Raw genomic sequence first — 20854 nt, forward strand, 5'->3', positions numbered from 1 at the left:
TACTTCACTCCTTGATTAGTTTCCACCCATTGATTCTTGCTAAGTGCCCGAATTTTGATCACGTGACCATGGGGACCTGTGGGAGGACCGGTGAAGTAACTTTTTTTCCCCTAGTGCCATGGTAACTTCAAAACTTTGATGAAGCTCCCCAAGGACAGTTGCACGATCGTAGGATGCCATCAACGGCCACACGTGCAAAGCGTTTGGTTGCAAAGCTGGGGTTTTCCAACCGTTGTAACTTTGAATGGTTGCTAAACGAGGCAGTTGGAAAGGGGGCGCTACCTGAGAATTGGATGCGTTCTTCTGTATGTTTAATTGTTAGCGTTCGGCTCTCTTGGCCTCGTGAAATTATCTATTATTTGTCATAAAGAAACACGGTCTCTCTTGCAAAGATTGTGGATTGGAAGCCAGCAGATCTGTACCTCATCCTTCCGAGCTTCCTTCCTGTCTCCTCAGGTTATTTCTATTTTCAGCAGTGATCTCAGATTTTTAGCCCACACTGTAACGAACTCGGCACCATTGACTTGCAAAAACAAACGAATTTGGTTTTCTTTCTTTTTTTCTTAAAAAAAAAAAAAACAGGCCGCCCTCCTCCTCCTCTCCTCCCTCCACTTTTTGTTCAGCTGTGATCTCAATGAGATAATATTTTAATGTGAAACGAGCCAGGAAGGCTGGAAGGAAGTATTGTTGTATTTTTCAGAGGGAGGGAGGAAAGGAGGGAGAGGGAGGGAGGAAGAAAAGGGAGAGAGGGAGGGAGGAGTTGGGAAAGGGAAGGAGAAAGAAGGGCAAAGGGCGAAGGGAAGGAGAAGGGAGAGGGACGGAAGAAGGAAGGAAGGGAAAAAAGGGAAGGGGAAGAAGAAGAAAGAGGGAGGGACGGACAGAGGTAGGGAGGAAGGAAGGATGGATGGATGGAAGGAAGGAAGGAAGGAAGGAGATGGGAAGGAGAAGGGGAAGGGGGAAGGAGAGAGAGAGGAAGGAAGGAAGGAAGGAAGGAAGGAAGGAAGGAAGGAAGGAAGGAAGGAAGGAAGGGGAAGGGGAGGAATTGGATCATGTCCAATGCTAAAGGAGAAACCTAAGATCCGGCCCCACGGTAATGTTCCCCATTTCCAAGGGACAGCCTCTCTCCTAGCTGATGCCTCCCAGATGTTTTGAAATGCTACTTGCCCTTCACTCCCAGAGCAGTTGCCACAGCTGGAAGCAGTGGTCTTCCACGGATCGGAAGGGATGTCAAGTTGGGAGAAGGTTGCTGTGGTGCAAACTCCCACCTCCCTCCACCACCACCCCCCCCGAACCGTTCTGAACACCTTCATGCAATTATTCACCGTTCTGGCTTTCAGGCTTCTTCCCAACTTTTAAACGGCGCGTGCCGTAAATGGCAAGAGAGATTCCCCCAAATGCTGCCTTGTTGCTTTTTAAAGAAGCTCTGCCAGGACCCAGCCGGATTCCGGGTTTAGTTTTCCCATTCGAACAATGGAAGGGGTGTGTGTGTGTGTGTGTGTGTGTGTGTGTGTGTGTGTGTGTGATCGGTATTTTGCTAGTGTATTATTAGAACGGCTCCATCTGATTTTTCTCACTGAAAAAAATAAAAGGAACTCGGGCAGATCCTGGCAGGCGTCTCTCCTGGGCAGGGGAGTTAAACCTTAGGTGGATTAAGTCCTCTCTTCCAGCTAGAATCCAAGACTTGCTGCCAGCCCTGACGCCTTTATGGGCATCCAGTGTTCTTACCAGCCTGTGTGTCTTTGGCCAATTCGGGGCGGCATCTTGGGCAGAAGGTGGCAATTGTCTGCCTTCATTTTTCAGTGGGGCACGAGGAGATTCTTATAGGGTAGGGTACAGGTGGCTAAGACGCTGAGCTTGTCGATCGAAAGGTCGGCAGTCCAGCAGTTTGAATCCCTCGAGCTGCTTAACGGGGTGAGCTCCCGTGACTTGTCCCAGCTTCTGCCAACCTAGCAGTTCGAAAACAGGTAAAAAATGCAAGTAGAAAAATAGGGACCACCTTTGGTGGGAAGGGAACAGCGTTCCGTGCGCCTTTGGCGTTGAGTCATGCCGGTCACATGACCACAGGGACGTCTTCGGACAGCGCTGGCTCTTCGGTTTTGAAACAGAGATGAGCACCGCCCCCTAGAGTCAGGAATGACTAGCACATATGTGCGAGGGGAACCTTTACCTTTACCTTTAATCAGTGGTGGGATTCAGCCAGTTTGCACCCCTTCGGGAGAACCGGTTGTTAACTTTCTGAGCAGTTTGGCAAACTGGTTGTTGAAAGAAATCATTAGGGCAGAGAACCGGTTGTTAAATTATTTGAATCCCACCACTGCCTTTAATGAAATGTCTGCCAGAAAATGACTAAGTTTCAGAGAGCACCAAGGGAACCCATGGCACTCCCCTCACCTCCTCCTCCTCCTCCTCTCCCCTCCCCCTCCCCCCCCCCCCCGCATACCCCTTTCTCTCTTAGCACTGATGATGATTCCTAGCTGGGTCATTAAACATCTACAAAACAACCAAGCTCAGAGAGCACTAAGGAACCCCTCATTTCAACCCCGAGCTATCAATATTTTCCTTTATTCACACTTCCATGCCTCCTTAACCCAGTGTGTCCATGAGTCTTGGGAATACATCTTCCAGAATCCCTAGCTGAAAGTATCCAGAATTAATATAGTTGAAACAACCATTCGCCCTGCTCCTTGGAGGAAGGTTGTTTGGAGGTTCCTATGATATATGGGCTTTCAGGCTAGTCCCATCAATTTGTCTGTCCTTGTGTTTAAAAAAAAAAAAAGACGAAAGACAATGACCTTGAGTCTTACTGCAAATGTCACACATTTTGGAAGTGAGCTTGGAAGTAAGTTGGTGACAGGGTTGGCTTTTTGGATCAGACTTTAAAAGACCGTGTGAAAGAATTAGACTTGTATTTTATTTTATTTTATTGTACCATCTTTTTTTCTGTTATGTTTTTGTCACTCTTTAAGCACCTGGTGGTTTGTTTGTTTTTTTGACAATGTGTGTATCTCTGCGGCTTTTCTTTTCCTTTGGTTTTTTTTCCTGTTGTTATTTTAAAAGCGAGAAAAAGTTTTTTTTTTAAAAAAAGAAGGAAGATTGCGTTAAAGAAAATGAAACATTTTATGTATGTTATCCAAGTTCTTCAAGAACTTTTTTACTTGTCCACGGAGTTTTCGAAAGAAACAGAAAAGTATGCTCTCAACGGACTTCAAATGTGTGTGTGTGTTATTTTCTAAGAAAATCACACTGGATAGCTCTACATTCTTATTTTTTGAATTTCTGGGGGAGCCACTGGTTGTTGAAGAGTGAGACTAGGTGGCTCAGTGGCTAAGACACTGAGCTTGTCAATCAGAAAAGTCGGCAGTTTGGCGGTTCGAATCCCTAGTACAGGTCTCCTGTGTGAGCAGAGGATTGGACTAGATGACCTCCAAGGTCCCTTCCAACTCTGTTGCTGTTACTGAGACTTGTAGCTAGAAAGTCATCAGGTTGAGAAAATGAGGCATAAGAAGAGCTGCAAACTCCCTCAAGATGCTCGCTTTGTTCACAAACAAAAGAGACACGGGTGTGTTTATATTTTTAATATATGGTTGCCACCTCAGTCTATCTAGCATCGTCGCTTCGGTTCGTACATTATGCTTATCCGTAATGTGCCTTGTCAGGTTCTGGCATACATAGCAGTTGGCGGCGTGAAATCGTTTATTTTTGGAGTCTTGTCTTAGGGAACCGGCTGTCAAAAATGAAGAGTTGAGTGGCCTAATTCCATACTAATCTTATGTCCCATGTTTTTGGGACTGTCCCTCAGCAGGGACCCACTAGATGTGTGGGGCCTGCAAATAATATCTCCACTAGGTAGTAAGTCTGGGCGTTGCAGATGGAGAGTAGGATTACAGATTACAAATTAACAGAGTTGGAAGGGACCTTGTAGGTCGCCTAGTCCAACCCCCCACCCAAGCGGGAGACCCTACACCATTTCTGACAGATGGCAGTCCAGTCTCTTCTTGAAAGTCTCCAGGGATGAAGTTCCCACAACTTCATTGATCATTAATTGTGTTGTAAATGTTGTACCTTGATGAACGTATCTTTTCTTTTATGTACACTGAGAGCATATGCACCAAGACAAATTCCTTGTGTGTCCAATCACACTTGGCCAATAAAATTCTATTCTATTCTATTCTATTCTGAAGGCAACTTCTGTTCCATGGGTTGATCTCATTGTCAGAAAATTTCTCTTTATTTCCAGGTTGAATCTCTCCTTGGTCAGTTTCCATCCATTGTTTCCTTGTCTGGTCTTTTCAGGTGCTTTGGAAAATAGCTTGACCCCCTTCCTCTCTGTGGCAGCCCTAAAATATTGGAAGATGCTATCCTGTCTCCCCCGGTCCTTCCGTTCCCTAGACTAGCCAGGCCCAGTTCCTGCAACCGTTCATTGTATGTTTTAGCCTCCAGTCCCTTAATCATCCTGGTTGCTCTTCTCTGCACCCTTTCTAGAGTCTCAACCTCTTTTTAATAGTGTGGGGACCAAAACTGGATGCAGTATTCTAGGTGTGGTCTTACTAAGGCTTTATAGAGCGGTATTAGGAGCTCACTTGATCTTGATTGTATCCCTCTATTAATGCAGTTTAGGATTGCATTAGGATTGGATAATGATGCATGGTGGCTTAAAATACGTAGGTATCAAGGAGGATACAGTGATTGGGGGGACATGATAGCAGTTTTCCAATCTCTAAGGGGTTGCCACAAAGAAGAGGGGGTCAGCCTATTTTCCAAAGCACCTGAAGGCAGGACAAGAAGCAACGGATGGAAACTAATCAAAGAGGGAATCAACCTTAGAACTAAGGAGAAATTTCCTGCGAGTGGGAACAATTAACCTGTGGAACTCCTTACCTCCAGAAGTTGTGAATGCTCCAACAGTGGAGGTTTTGAAGAAGAGATTGGACAACCGTTTATCTGAAATGGCAAAGGGTTTCCTGCCTAAGCAGGAGGTTGGACTAGAAGACCTCCAAGGTCCCTTCCAACTCTGTTGTTGTTATTGTTGTTGCTATAGGTTTTTCTGGGACACAAATGTATCTGCCGCGCAAATCTCTGTCTAAGCCAACTGAAAGCATCTTGCTGGTTTGGTAGGAGCTAGAATTTCACAATAATTAACTGTTGGGAGTCTACCAAATAATCCACCGGTGTTGACTTTCAAAGAGCAATCAAGGTTACAGCTATTTTTTTTTTTTGCAGCATGCCTTTTTTTTAGGCCAGGATCCAAAAATGTTTTGCTCTCTTGCAATCCGGAGCCCAAGAATCCTTGCGTTAAAGACCCCAAGGTGGGTTCTTTATTCCAGGACTTCCAGATACAGAATGTTAATTTTTTTCCCCCCTCTCTTCAAGACCCAGCTTAAAAGCAGCATTTAACTTAAATCGATCGGCAGGCGTCTTGTTTGTTTAATGCAGTGGTTTGGAACCAGTTTCAAATACTGCGCCGAGCCAAAATATACCACGGCATCTATTAGAATTAGAATTAGAATAACAGAGTTGGAAGGGACCTTGGAGGTCTTCTAGTCCAACCCCCTGCTCAGGCAGGAAACCCTACACCACTTCAGACAAATGGTTGTCCAATCTCTTCTTAAAAACTTCCAGTGTTGGATCATTCACAAGTTCTGGAGGCAAGTTGTTCCACTGATAAATTGTTCGACCTGTCAGGAAATTTCTCCTTAGTTCTAAGTTGCTTCTCTCCTTGATTAGTTTCCATCTGTTGCTTCTTGTCCTGCCTTCAGGTGCTTTGACTGCCTCTTCTTTGGGGCAGCCGCTCAAATACTGGAACACTGCTATCATGTCACCCCTAGTCCTTCTTTTCATCAAAGTAGACATACTCAATTCCAGTAACCGTTCTTTATATGTTTTAGCCTTCAGTCCCCTTATCCTCTTGGTTGCTCTTCTCTGCACTCTTTTTAGAGTCTCCTCATCTTTAGTTTTGGCTGAGCATGTTGTTGTGTGAATCTGGCCAACTGTGGTTATTTCAGTAAAAATTGGGTTAGTTAGATCAAGGTTTAGCATTGTATATGAAAACAGCCTGCGTTGAATTTGATGCCTGAAAGGGTTGAAGTGCTACATCTTAGTGTATAAGGCTGCAGGTAGAACATCATCAGGTAAAGCAGAGAAGGGTTTGACTTACATCCATGGAGATCTTTCTTTCTGGATTTAATGTCCTCCAGCAACGGTTCATTCCATTGTGAATTGACCTGACGTAGACCTTAGTCTTAATAGCCGGGCTCCATCGAACTGGGTAGACTTTTCAAGACAAAGTTACACAATCCCAAAGGAGCTGGAAAATAGCTGTGTGGGGGGAAAAAACAACTGTGAACTGTGTGTGAACTTTATAGTTGATAAGCTAGTGAGCCCAGCCTGTTTTCAACTTTGAACCCTTCAGAGGTGGAATTGGGTATGTCTAGTCTGATGAAAAGAAGGACTAGGGGAGACAGGATAGCAGTGTTCCAATATCTCAGGGCTTGCCACAAAGAAGAGGGAGTCAAGCTATTTTCCAAACCGCCTGAAGGCAGGACAAGAAGCAATGGGTGGAAACTAATCAAGGAGAGAAGCAACCTAGAAATATGGAGGAATTTCCTGACAGAGAGAACAATTAACCAGTGGAACGACTTGCCACCAGAAGCTGTGGATGCTCCAACACTGGAGGTTTTCAAGAAGCGACTGGACAACCATTTATCTGAAATGGTAGAGGGTCTTCTGCTTGAGCAAGTGGTTGGACCAGAAGACCTCCAAGGTCTCTTCCAACTCCCTTATTCTGTTACGCCAGAACATCCAAGCTCAAGAGAGCACCACAGTTCAACCCTGAGCTACAAATGTTATCTTCTATTGATGCTAGAATCGTTGGTTATTTGAGGAGAACCCATATCCATCCTACCCCTGAAAGTGGGTTCTTCTAGGAGGCCTCTGTGCACCCAGCTCATCTCAACGTGTTCAAATTGCAGATGGTGCAACCGCAACTGGAGGAAAAAAAAGCCTTCATTGGTATAAAATAAATCAAAATAAACCTTGCTGGAGAATGTCTCCTTGGATCATCACAAGGAATTAACTGTGGTCTAGGAAATTAGGTTAAAGGAACCAGAGGATCTTGGAAATTAATAATGCACTTTAAGAGAAGGAGACCTCCATGCACCGAGAGAGTGGGGTAAAATGAAGCATCAGAGATGGGGGGAAGAAAGGAAAAAATATATATGTAAATGGGAGATTGATCTTGAATTTGAGCCAGAAATGGGGAGGGGGGAAAAATGAGCTTTGCAGCTAGAAAAGAAGGAAGAATTGATGAGAGGGGAATTAGAAAGGGAGGAGGGAAGGGCAGAGCCTCCCTTTCTTCACCTGTCAAGCTAATAACACTTGTCAGTAAATGAAATGTGAAAGTTACAACAAAACAATATGCCCAGTGTGGCTGCCGTTAAGTCCTTGGATTACTAATTAAGACACATCCTTTGCAGAGGTTTTGGCATGCCGAGGCAAGAGCCATTGTCTCCATCTTTACAAACAGCTCCTCCGTCAGATGCAAATTTTGGGGGGCTTTGTTCTCCTCTGCTGAGTCGCCAAGGTACTTACACCTGCCAGGGCGGTGGATAGAGTTAGGGGCGGTGCAATTGAGTAGGTGAATAGTATTGCGGAGCCCAAAATATCCTCTGCAGGTTTATTTAGTTTTTTTAAAAAATTGTTGTTCCCGGGCAAGACAGGGAGGAGTGGGGTGGTGGTGAAGAGAAACGGTGTTTGTTCCTGCGCTTTCATTTGAGTGAATTTTGCAAAGACGCAGTGTGAAACAAGTCTGTGGTGTTTTTTATTTATTTTTTTATTTATTTATTTAATTAAATCTTTATACCGCCCTTCTCCCGAAGGACTCAGGGCGGTTCACAGGCCAAGTAAAACCACAATAATAAATATAATAAAACAGTAATTAAAAAACCTATCAAATAGGGCCAATTTAAAATTCATATAAAACACTGAAACCCAGTTAAAATTTACAACCCCAATAATAACATATAAAATTCTAAAATCCTATGCCAGTCTTGCTCAAAGAAATAGGTACGTCTTCAGCTCGCGGCGAAAGGTCCGAAGGTCGGGAAGTTGACGAAGTCCCGGGGGAAGTTTGTTCCAGAGAGTAGGAGCCCCCACAGAGAAGGCCCTTCCCCTGGGGGTCGCCAGCCGGCATTGCTTGGCCGACGGCACCCTGAGGAGTCCCCCTCTGTGGGAGCGCACGGGTCGGTGGGAGGCAAACGGAAGCAGCAGGCGGCCCCATAAATAGCCCGGTCCTAAGCCATGGAGTGCTTTAAAGGTGGTAACCAATACCTTGAAGTACACCCGATAGACCACAGGCAGCCAGTGCAGCTTGCGCAGGAGTGGTGTCTTTTTTGAGCGGTCTTTATTAAATCTTAGGAAAGGGATACAGATCCAAAAGAAAAAGAAAGAAATCTGGGACAGATGGAGTGATCTGGTAAGCAAAGGTGTTTGCAAATCAAAAAAGTGAAAATGGCAGCCGTGCCGGTACAATTAAAAATTCCACCCATATTTTTTTGTTTTGTTTTTTATGTATGGGATGCTTAAAAAAACAGGTGAAACTTAAATTTTTTTAAAAAAAAAAACTAGGCTTCATTTTCTCGTCTTTCTCTAAGTTAATTATCTAATTGCATTGTAAAGTGCAAATAATACATTACAGAATACAGAATATAATAACAGAATGATGTGGTATTTATACAAGACAAACTGGAAACGGTTAGCGCTGCGATGATTAAGATCAATTAAACCTGTAAAGATGAGAAAGAAAATTACATCAATGTTAAGTCTGGTTTCTGAGATATTAACGAACGTCGGGCTGCTTAAGTTATGCAGTTAACGCTAAATAAAGAACTGGATAAAGAGCCGTCAAGGAGATTACAGTGTTTTTATAATATGGAAAAAAAGTAGATTTAAACACAACAAAACAAAAATGCATGAACGTTTGGTCACACTTGTGCGTGTCCTCTTGATTTGTGAGATTTGTGAGCCTGGGAGAGAGAAGCAACATTCACCACCAGCGAAATAAGTTTAAAAACACCAGCGCTGGAATTTGAAAGAAAATTTAGAGCGCCTGAAACCGAGATCGAAAAACAGAAAATTGTTATTAGCAAAGAACAGCATTTAGGAAAGTGTTAAGAGAGCGTTTACTTCAGCATGACTGAAAATAAGCCATTCTTTAGGAAATGAGACTGAAAGAGAAACGGGGTCGTTCGACTCTTTAGTCGAAAAATTGGAAGATTTTGCTTCTTCGGGCCGAACTCTTTGGGAAACCAAAAGCAGCAAACGTTTTTATAAAAAAGCAAGATGAGAGAACGTGAAAAGGTGGGCTTCTATTTTAGGCGGAAATTGAAATTGAAAGCAAGTCCGACAAGGCAAGGCCCTTCTACCCCACCAGTAGGATCTTTTTGCAAAATGTTTCTCCTCTTGCAAATTTTGAAACCGTCCGGCCACGTTTATCTTTGCATTTCTACTAAATCAGGCCAGCTGGAGGAACACATCAACATTGGTTGTAATTTCATCTAGACCAGAGGTCCGCAACCTGCGGCTCTGGAGCCGCATGTGGCTCTTTTACCCCTGTGCTGCCGCTCCCTGTCACTCAAAATATGCGTCGCAACCGCCAATGTGTGACACCCGCCGGCACGTGATTTATTGAGCTTTTTGGCCCATCTTTTCTTTCGGAGTTCAAAATGTTTCTGTTGCATGCAGCAGGTCATTGATTTCATAAACGCAGCACACTATAGTGGGTTTTTTTAAAAATAATTTTTATTAAACATTTTTCAAAAAACAAACAAGAATCTTTAAACAAGAGTTTCTTTCCAACAATTATACTATTAAAAAACTATAGTTTTTTTTAAAATGCATAGCATAAAAGTGATGTATGCAGTGTTATCTTCATTTTAGATGTCAAAAGGGTTTTGTGTTTTCTGTAGGAAACCGGTCCAAATGACTCTTTAAGTGTTTAAGGTTGCTGACCCCTGGTCTAGACCAGGCGTGGACAACCCTGACAGCTTTTAAGACCTGTGTGGACTACGACTCCCAGAATTCCCCAGCCAGCCAGAAAGTCCACAAGTCTTAAAGGTTGCCAAGGTTATTATTCCTGGAAGTTGAAATCCATAAGTCTTAAGCCCAAAGGTACTTTACAAAAGTCAGCTGGACTTCCTTAGTTGTTGTTGTTGTTTTCTTGAAAACATTTCACTTCTCAACCAAGAAGCTTCTTCGGTTCTTCTGAAAGTCTAGAATTCCAGGTGAAATTAAAAAAACACCTTTGCTTTGGAGCAATTGTGACCTGGAATGATTTAAAAAATCTTCATGGATATTAGTCTTAAAAGTGGCCAAGGTTGGACAACCCTGGGAGTTGAAATCCACGAGTCTTAAAGTAGCCAAGGTTGGACACCCGTAATCTAGACTTAAACAGAGGAGACTCTCGTGATGGGAGCATATTGAAAATTGAAGAAAGATTTCTCTTCCCTCTTGGGTGTAACATAGCTTGGAGACTCCTGTAGCTATAACTGCCTACTGAGCGATTCTCTTCTTACCCTCCCTTTTTTTTTTTTTTTTGTAGAAGTTATGCAAGGCAGGATATGAATTAGACTGGAGGAAGTGACAAGGTCTACAGTCATAACTTTGAGAAGACATCTATCCTTAGCAGTCCCGAAAGCTCTTCTTTCTTTCTTTTTTAATATAAATTTTATTGAATTTTAACAATTAAACAATTTTCATTCAACTCTCGTGCATGACTGTGACAAGTTACAGATCATCCCATTAATGTACTCCTATACTCTATATAATTTTACTAAATTATATTGCTAATTCTAATTAGAATTTCTAATTCTTACTAATTCTACTTTCTGTTATGTCCCCTTTTTTTCCTATTTCCGATCCAATTATACCATTTCTCCCATATTACATAAAAATCTGAATCCATCCGTCCTTTCAGTGTCATTTATTTTGTCCATCTCGGCACAATCCAATATTTTTCGAATAAGTCTTCAGAGGGTGTATTTGAGCTTCTCCAACATTGCGCAAATGCCAATCTTGCCGCCGTTGTCATATGTAAAATAATATATGTTGTTGTTTTTTTCATATTTTGTTTTCATCATTCCTAGAAGAAACAGCTCTGGTTGTGTGTATTCTATCTGGAAGCCTGTTTACTTCTTGTATCCAACTATGTATTTTCATCCAATATTTTTTTGTTTCTTTTTTGGGGGGGGTTTGTTTGTTTGTTTGAAAGCTCTTCTTTTCTCAACTCTGAATGCTGCCCTGTTCCATATGACTTACAACCCCAATGAAAGGCCAAGGGCTGGTAGTTTTGGCAGCTGTTGCAGAGCTCCTCCGTGTGAGATTTTTCCTCCATAGCCTGCAGCCCAGATCCGAAGTATACCTTATAAGTGTGAGGGACTGCTCACAAGTCACTATTTTTCTGCTCAGACTTTTTTTTTTTTTTTCCTCCCTGGGCTGTGGATTCAGAAAGCTCTCGGCACACTTTGGCAAGTTTTGAGCAAGATTCTTGGTGATTGGCAGAATGCAAACTTTTACCTAATTTCATTTTTGGGGCCTCAAATTTTCCCAGCTACCTAAAAACTGAAGGGAGGGTAAGATAAATGAACATGGAAGGGTTTGTAAAGCAAGGTTAATTATCTCTTTTGCCCTGCTGTAAGGGAGTCATTTATGTTTCCCATAATTAATGTACATCAAACTTTTTTTAAAAAAAAACAGCTGGGTTTATCTGAAGCAAAATATGATAAGGAAAATGCTTTAACTGTTTTAAAGTGCTACATAAATTATACGAATAGAGGCGTCTTCTTCATTATTTCTTTAGTGCCCTCTCCAATAATCGGAAGAATATTTAGTGAATGAGTTTTCTTCTTCTTCTTCTTCTTCTTCTTCTTCTTCTTCTTCTTCTTCTTCTGATTCTGATTCTGATTCTGATTCTTCTGATTCTTCTGATTCTTCTTCTTCTGATTCTTCTTCTTCTGATTCTTCTGATTCTTCTTCTTCTTCGGATTCTTCTTCTTCGGATTCTTCTTCGGATTCTTCGGATTCTTTTGATTCTTCTTCTAATTCTTCTTCTTCTTCTTCTTCTTCTTCTTCTTCTTCTTCTTCTTCTTCTTCTTCTTCTTCTTCTGATTCGTCTTCTTCTTCTTCTTCTTCTGATTCTTCTTCTTCTGATTCTTCTGATTCTTCTTCTGATTCTTCTTCTTCTTCTTCTTCTTCTTCTTCTTCTTCTTCTTCTTCTTCTTCTTCTTCTTCTTCTTCTTCTTCTTCTTCTGATTCTTCTGATTCTTCTGATTCTTCTTCTGATTCTTCTGATTCTTCTTCTTCTGATTTTTCTTCTTCTTTTTCTGATTATTCTTCTGATTACTCTTCTTCTGATTCCTCCTCCTCCTCCTCCCATGCTGACAAGAACTCAAGCCGCAATCTCAAGATGTCACATAACTCCATAGAGGGGGAAATCACTTTAGATTAGCACCAAAAAGCTATATCAAGATACGATGCTTCATGCTCAGATCTGATCTAATCCCGTTGGCCCTCCAGCAGCTCATAGTTTTCGAAAGGGAGAAACCAACGATAATTAAATTTGGGAGGGGGAGGGGAATCAAACGGGCAGGCTATCTCAAGCAAACCCCCGGAGACCCGTTCTTCTATTTATTTATTCATTTTCAAGTCATCTTTGGACACGGCAGGAAATGTGACGTTTGGTTGCCTTCCAGTTCCTGGATCCCCAAACTAACTGCGTTATTGAGGGTCATATCGCTATAGATGCTAATGTTGTAGAGTTTGTGTGTGCGAAGATGTCTTCAAAAAAGACACTGATGTTGTCGTGCCTCTAGTTTCTCTCTTTTTCGAAACCGTTTTGGTTGGGGTGCCTTTCTGAAGTATCTGTAGTTAGGTAGAGTCTTGTTTAGATCCCTCGGGCGACATTGTTGTCCTTGGATTAGAAAGTATGTGGATTATTTCAAGCACTCTGCCCGTTTAGGAATGTCGGATTGTTGATCTGTCTCCCTGTGAACTTCATACCCTTTGTTAGCTATGCCACGGCAGCTTTGCGCCGCGTTTCTGTACAAGCGTTCGATTGTTTGGATGAGAAATTTTTAATTTCTGCAGGGAAAAATAAAGAGGGTGGCGTGTCCACTTGAGAGCCGACAGCATTCTTCTCTGGTGGAAAAAGTTCTTTCCTTAAAAAAAGATGTTCACCAAACAGGAAACGATCGCAAATCGCGATCAAGAGATTAAGGTCTCTCCAGGGGTGGGCTTCAAAAATTTTAGAAAGGGGTTCTCTGCCTGGTTGCTGAGTGGGCGTGGCCATGGTGGGTGTGGCCTAGTCAGCCTCCTGCACCGCAGTGGGAGGGTGTTTTTTCCCTCCCTGGGCTCCGGAGGCTTTCTTTGAGCCTCTGGAAGGGTGAAAACAGCCTCCCCAGGCTCTGGAGGCCCTCCCAAATTTCTGATAGGCCTGTTTTGGCCCCTCTCCCGAGCCTCTGTGCGTGCCCCACACTTACCTGTATCCAAAACAACCCATGTGGGACTCCTGGGAGCGGTGGGTAGGGCCAGCCAGGAGTGGGATACGGGGGCTCTCCAAACTGCACAGAATCTTAGCTAGAGGTTTTCCCAAACCCCTGAGAACCCCCAGCAGCCCCACCCTACCTGGGTCTCTGACCAGGTGGAATTGTTAGTAGTCTAGAACAGAGGGCAGATCGAACCCGCATTAGATGTGAGAAAACGCTCTCTCACACTTTTGGAAGCTCAGTTTCCACAGTGTGCTAAACCGTGGTTTGTGATGGGCAAAGCGTAACACACTTAACATGCGGAGCCACATTGTGGCTTAGCCATTGGGTGAAAGCAAGGTTTGGTTTTGGGACATTGGGGTTGCTGTCAAGGCTAGTTCCATTTGAGAAGATCTGACTTGGGAGCGTTTGAGAACAGATTGGAACCAGGTTAACCGAAGTTTTTTTAACCAAATACAAATACAACGCAATAATCTTTCCTCCTCCTGTTTTCTCCACAGCAGCCCTGTGAGGTAGGTTGTGAGAGGGAGGGGCTGGCTCAAAGTCACCCAGCTACCTTTCATGCCTAAGGTGAAACTATAATTCACTGTCTCTTGGTGATTGGCCCAAAGTCACCCAGCTAGCTTTCATGCCTAAGGTAGAACTATAACTCTCAGCCTCCTGGTGATTGGCCTAAAGTCACCCAACCAGCTTTCATGTCCCAGGACTAGAATTCATGGTTTCCTGGCTTCTACCCTGGTGCCTTAACGACTAGCCCAGACCGGCTCTCACCATTAAGCAAACACTTCAAGGTGTTGGTGACTACCTTTAAAGTGCTCCATGGCTTAGGGCCAGGGTACTTACAGGACCGCCTGCTGTTACCGAATGCCTCCCACCGACCTGTACGCTCGCACAGAGAGGGACTCCTTAGGGTGCCGTCCGCCAAGCAATGTCGGCTGGCGGCCCCCAGGGGGAGGGCCTTCTCTGTGGGGGCTCCCACCCTTTGGAACGAACTTCCCCCTGGACTTCGGCAACTGCCAGACCTTCGGACTTTCCGCCGAGAACTGAAGACCTATTTGTTTGTTCGCGCCGGACTGGCACAGGATTTTAATAGGATTTTAATTAGTCTCAATGTTTTAACATTTTAAAATTTAGGTTTTATTCTAAATGTTTTAATTCGGCCATTTGTAAAATAAGTTTTTTAAATTATGGTTTTATGTGTATCCTGTTGTTGTTTTTATCATGGCTGTAAACTGCCCTGAGTCCTTCGGGAGAAGGGCGGTATAAAAATTTAATTAATAAATAAATGAATAAATAAATTGGGGGTACAAAGTTCACAGTTTCCTGCCCGCTTAATAAAACCCTTTTTATCTTGCAATTACAGGGATCCGTGAAGAGGAAAGTGGCAGATGACGCGTCTCCAGCCTCCGGCACCATGCCTGACGTCCTCTTCCCGAGCGAGAGCAAGCGACTTTGTCTTGATGACGTCACTCTTGCCATGGGTCCCGGGACCAATTCTGTTTCATGCCCCGATATGCAAAACTCTCCATTTTCAACCAATCACGGGACTTCCTCGATGCCCGGACATGGAATGCTCCTTGAAAATAACCACATGAACGGGAGCGGGATTGGCTCTCCATTTTCCGTCCCACCTAACACTGAAGTTGGGCAGAAAGGGCCCCTCGGGGGCCATTACGGCGAAAAAGGGAGCAACATGCACGCCGTGGACCAGGAGCTTCAAGATTTGTTGGAAGAATTGACCAAGATGCCGGACCCTTCTCCCAACGAGTTGGACCTTGAGAAGATCTTAGGGAGCAAACCTGAAGAGCCCATGGGGAACCTGGCTCACCCGCCCTCAGCCATGAACAACTCTTCCAAATCTTCTCCGCAGGCTACCCCCTTGGACAATCACCTCCCTAACAAAGATTTTTCTCCTGGTTGCAACCCAAGCGGTGGGTCCCCTCAGATGACGCCTTCTTCTGGAGCCAGCTACTCGGTTCCGTCTCAGAACAAGGCTGTCGCTTCGCCCATTTCTTCAGCCACACCCAACAAGGGTCAGAATCAGGCCATCCACATGCCTGGGACAAACTGGCATGCCCAGCAGTTGAAGCACTTAGCCAGCAAGCAAGCTCCAACTTCCAAGCCCCCAACTCCAAACTGGCCCACCATATCTTCTCAAGGTCTCTCGCCTCCTTACCGGCAGGGGTCTTCTCCGCACCACCAGCCCTTCAGTCCTCAAAATGTCATGATCTCCAACATGACTCCGAACGGCCTTCCAGGAAGCAACATTCAGAGTCCGCAGAACCCTCTGCTCTCCAGCATCACGTCCAACAGTAACCCTCCCGGAGGTCTATCTCCACCTTTTGGGCCAGAGAAGCTCTCCAGTCCGGTCCTCAATCAGCAGTCGTTCAGCCCTCCGAACTCCATCATGCCGAACATTTCAGCCAACAGCATTAAGAGTTCTCCCAACCCTTTGGGGCCTCCCAATGCTGGACCTTCACCGTACAGACCGGAGAAGCTTTCTAGCCCGGCTTTGCACCAACAACCTTTCAGCCCTCAAAGCACCTTGATCACCAACCCCACCCCGACCGGCAACCCCGCCAACATGCCAGGTTCCCTCTACAAACCCATGCCGTCCGCCCAGTCCAAGAACATGAACGTCATCATGACGCAGTCTTCCAACAACATCCAAACGGGGTTGGGGAACGAAGGTCCTGTTGCCCAAGACCAGTTTTCCTTCAGCAATACCAAGCCCCTCTCCCATTTCAGTTCGGAGACCACCCCTCCCCAGAAGATGTCGCCGATGGCTTCCACCACGGGGCAGCAGTCACTCATGCACTATCTTCAGCAACAAGCTGCAACCTCGCCACAATCCCAGCAAGTCAACAACAACCAGTTCCTTCAGCAGCAGCTCCGGCAGTTGATGCAACCGTCTCGGATGCAACAACGGCACGTCCAGCCCTCCCCGTTGTCATCACAGGTGCGACAGGTAAGCTCCCAGAAGCGGCTTGTTCAGTCCCCTCCCGGCCTCAGCCACGCGAGCTGGCTAAACGAGCCAGTAATTGAGTTCACGGCTGCTATCAGTTCTGGCAGGGAATCTGCAGCTGCCTGCCAAAGTCTCCCTCTTATCTTGGGGTTGCCAAGTCAGTAGTCCAGGCCGAATGTTCAGCTCACTTCTCCGAGTCAAAGAGTTCAGCTCAATTTTTGCTCGTCACGGAGCAGCAGAGCAGCCAGGACTGCTTTTATACTCTGTGGGGTGTGGCTCTGTGATTCAGCACTTCCTAGGCCTGCCCCACCCCTGCTTCTGTTGTTCCCGCCTCTCCTGCCTATGAAACCTAGGGTCCAGCCAGGCCTGATTGCCATCAGCCGGGTCTGGAGGCATGGCCTGGGGGGGGGGGGAAGAGTCAGGGGATGGAGGCCTTGTTATCTCCTCCATCTGGCCTGCCTCTGGCTCCTGGAGCTGAGCCAGGGAAGCCGGTGCTCCAGAGGTAAGTCCTGATGGCCCTTCCCCCTCACTTTCCGAGTCACTTTCTGGCAGGGGGGCCGGCTCGGGGGGTGCAGACACAACACGGCTTTTGTCCTTGGTCCATATCCCCACAGTCCTTACCTGTTACTCTTTCATCCTCGTCTTCGTCTTTTAACGACCCCATAATCCCTTGTGGGGTGGAATCTGGGCAACTGAATGGTGTTAGAGAAGTGTTTACTGGCCAGATGCCCTTCCTGTCACCAATGCAGAGTTTTGATCCAGCAGATATATTCTCATTGTGCCCAGAGATAGAGAAATATCTGCCTCTACCTAGGATCAAACTCACCGCCTCCTGATTGTGAGGCGAGAGTTCCACCTCTAGGCCACCGCACCACTCTTCTCCGATCTCTTTCACGAAGGGGGCATAAGCTGAAGCGCCAAGACTTCTGGCAAACTTTGCACGTGTGTGTTGTAAGTTTGACGTTTTTGACCCTCGTTCCTTGACCAACAGTCCTGCTTGGCTCCAAGTTCTTTTTGGTGGGGATGTTTGCTGGAAGAGCAGGAATTTGCATCTTCTTGGGGGTCTTCATTGCAATAGACTGAAGAGCAGATCCTGGCTTGGTTGCTAGCTTTAAAGCCTCGGCTGAACTTCTCTGTGGCCGTTTTTGGATTTTAATTCTGAGGTTGGTCAATTAAGTTGTTTGGGCTCTCTGTGAAAACTCTTTGTGTCGGAGAAAAACTGGGCTTCCTCAGTAAACTTGCGTAGGTTGTATTTACCTAGAAGGAAGACTTAAGTTACTGTCTCATCTTCGTTTGGGAAAAGCGGTTAGCTTTAAAAAAAAAAAAAAAGACTTTGAGCCAACTTTTTTTTCCCAGCTTGGCCCAAATCAGAGAGAATTTCTTTTTAGAGTTGTAAGTTTTGCTTTGGAGGAGAGAGAAAGGCAGCTGGCCAATATCACCTGTTAAGGGAACTTAAGAGTCTGAAGTCAGCCAGCACATCCTCTTGGTTGTCAGTGATTCTGGCGGTCCCAGAACTATGTAGTACCTTAGCTTGATGGGCTTGCGATGGATGGATGGATGGATGGATGGATGAGTGGATATATGAATGGATGAGTAGATGGATGGATGGATGGGATAGATGGAGGGATGGAGGGATGGATGGAGGGATGGGATAGATGGATGGATGGGTGGGGATGGATGGGTGGATGAATATATTGGTAGATGGGTGGGTGGGTGGATGGGATAGGATAGGATAGGATAGGATAGGATAGGATAGGATAGGATAGGATAGGATAGGATAGGATAGGATAGGATGGATGGATGAGTGGATAGAATAGAATTTTATTGGCCAAGTGTGATTGGACACACAAGGAATTTGTCTTGGTGCATATGCTCTCAGTGTACATAAAAGAAAAGATACGTTCATCAAGGTACAACATTTACAACACAATTGATGATCAATATATCAATATAAATCATAAGGATTGCCAGCAACAAGTTATAGTCATACAGTCATAAGTGGAAAGAGATTGGTGATGGGAACTATGAAACGATTAATAGTAGTGCAGATTCAGTAAATAGTCTGAATAGGATAGGATGGATGGATGAATATATTGGTAGATGGGTGGGTGGATGGGATAGGATGGGTGGGTGGATGGGTGAGTGGATGGATGGATGGATGAGTGGGTGGGTGGGTGAGTGAGTGAGTGGGATAGGATGGATGGGATATTAATGGGATGGGATAGGATAGGATAGATGGGGGATGGATGGATGAATGGATTGATGGGTGGGTGGGTGGATGAATGGGTGAATGGATGGGGATGGATGGATGGGTGGATGGGATAGGATGGGTGGATGAGTGGGTGGAGGGGTGGCATAGGATGGGATGGGATATAGGGTAGGGTAGGGTAGGATGATGGATGGATGGATACTATGACATGAAGTCAGTGTTGACTCTTAGCAGCCACATAGATGGATTTTCTCTGTGATTATCTATCCCCATCTGGTCCTTCAAATCTTAGAGTAACACAACCATCATCACTACACCTTCTTCCTCCTCCTTCCGTCCACTTTTCCCAGCATTACAGCCTTCTCCATAGAGTTGGATCTCCCTATAAGGAATCCAAAATATGACAATTTGAGCCTGGATCAGTTTTTTCCCTCAAGGGAGAACTCAGTCCTGGGATCTGTTTGCTCCCAGGTGCGGCCGGGCTGAAGAAAGAAAGATGGTTTCAATCCTCAGAATTAAAGATTTAATTAAAGTCATTGTCATTATCTGGTCATCTTTCGTGGAAGGATGTTTCTATTGGCTTTGAAGTTTTAATGCTCTCCACCCAGAATTGCAGTTAGCTACATAAATGAAAAAAAATAAACAGAAGTTGGACCGATAGGGCCAGAAGTAGGAATATTGATTTAAGACAGTATCCTAATTTCATGCCATCATTAAGTTTAACCGGGGTTTACTGAAAGTACCATTATAGCTGGATCTATGTAGAGGGCTAAATCAAAGCAACCATCCGTTAGCTTAGTGCTATGTGAATCCAGCTGTTGTTAGGGGCGAGGTCCTAGGAAAATATTCAGCCTGGGTTTCCATGAAGGGTGTAGGGTGCCAACCTACAGGGACGATTGTGTATCCTGAGATTAAAAGCTGGCTGTTGGGCCCACAACAGTGTGGGTACTCACTGGCCTGCCAGCTGTAGTTGCAGAAGCCAACTGGAGTGGGAACGAGCAGCTGCTGAGCTGTTTCTGCCCGTTTCTGCCATGATCCTCCTTTCTGTAGGGATCCGGTTACACCCTCGATAATAAAGCAAAGGATCGCCCGAGGCGAGTTCACTCCTGGGACTTTCCTGGCAAGCAAATGATTAGAGCGGAGAGCCAACTGCTGGGGGAAAGGATTGTGAGGAGGACTTGAGTGTTGGGTGTAGGGCAAATGCCTACATTGCAATGAATCAGAATAGAGCTAGTGAAGAGAAGGACCAGGGGAGACAGGATAGCAGTCTTCTCGTTGAGTTGAGATAAAGGAGATCCGGGAGAATCTGGCTTGATAGCAACATGATAGCGGTCTTCCAATATTTGAGGGACTGCCACAGAGATGAGGGGTCAAGCTATTTTCCAAGGCACCCGAAGGCCAGACAAGGAATAGTGGATGGAAACTGAACAAGGAGACATTCAACCTAGAAATAAGGAGGAGTTTTCTGACAATGAGAACAATCAACCGATGGAACAGAAGTTGCCTTCAGAAGTTGTGGGAGCTTCATCCCTGGAAGCTTTCAAGAAGAGACTGGGCTGCCATCGGTCAGAAATGGTGTAGGGTCTCCTGCTTGGATGGGGGGTTGGACTAGATGACCTACAAGGTCCCTTCCAACTTTGTTAATCTGTTAAAGATATAAACTTGTCAGCTGGAAGGGATCTTGGAGGTCTTGTAGTCCAACACCCTGCAGGAGACCCAATACATTTTGAGACAAGTGGCTGTCCAGTCTCTTCCTTGACATATGACCAATCGCTTAACAACAGGAGTTACAACGGACAAAAGGGACTTAGAACCCGGTTCCGATGTTCTGATACACCCTACCACACGGTCTTGTGACTGCATTATGGACACTCCGCAACATTTACGGCCGTTTTGGCAGTGTCTCTGGTCACGGGACCCCATTTTATGACGTTTTCACCAAAAACTGGGGTTTACTTCCGGTTTTCAGCAAAAATGCCCCGTCGCAAACAACCATGTATTTGCTTAACAAGCGTGGTGATTCGTTTAACAACCGCTGCAAAAGAAGTTTGTAAAATCATGTGTAGCACTTTTTGTGACCGTCACGACTTAGTGACCACAATGGGCAGGCTCCGTCACGGTTGTAAGTCAAGGACTTACCTGCAT

At 45.0% G+C, this 20854-nt stretch overlaps 1 protein-coding gene across 5 annotated transcripts in view; it reads left to right on the plus strand.

Annotated features, from left to right (window-relative positions):
* The window catches only part of MAMLD1 (mastermind like domain containing 1), a 118478-nt gene that overhangs the window by 58292 nt on the left and 39332 nt on the right, over positions 1 to 20854 (plus strand). For 4 of the 5 annotated variants that reach the window (XM_058196884.1, XM_058196881.1, XM_058196883.1 and 1 more), the window contains one exon: positions 14899 to 16503. In XM_058196884.1, the coding sequence (XP_058052867.1) occupies positions 14950 to 16503 (1554 nt within the window). In that variant the 5' untranslated portion in view covers positions 14899 to 14949. The remainder of the gene's footprint in view (positions 1 to 14898; positions 16504 to 20854) is intronic. The other variant, XM_058196882.1, reaches the window with a different exon arrangement.

Source organism: Ahaetulla prasina, chromosome 11 (genome assembly GCF_028640845.1).
Source record: "Ahaetulla prasina isolate Xishuangbanna chromosome 11, ASM2864084v1, whole genome shotgun sequence".
Taxonomy (NCBI): Eukaryota; Metazoa; Chordata; class Lepidosauria; order Squamata; family Colubridae; genus Ahaetulla; species Ahaetulla prasina.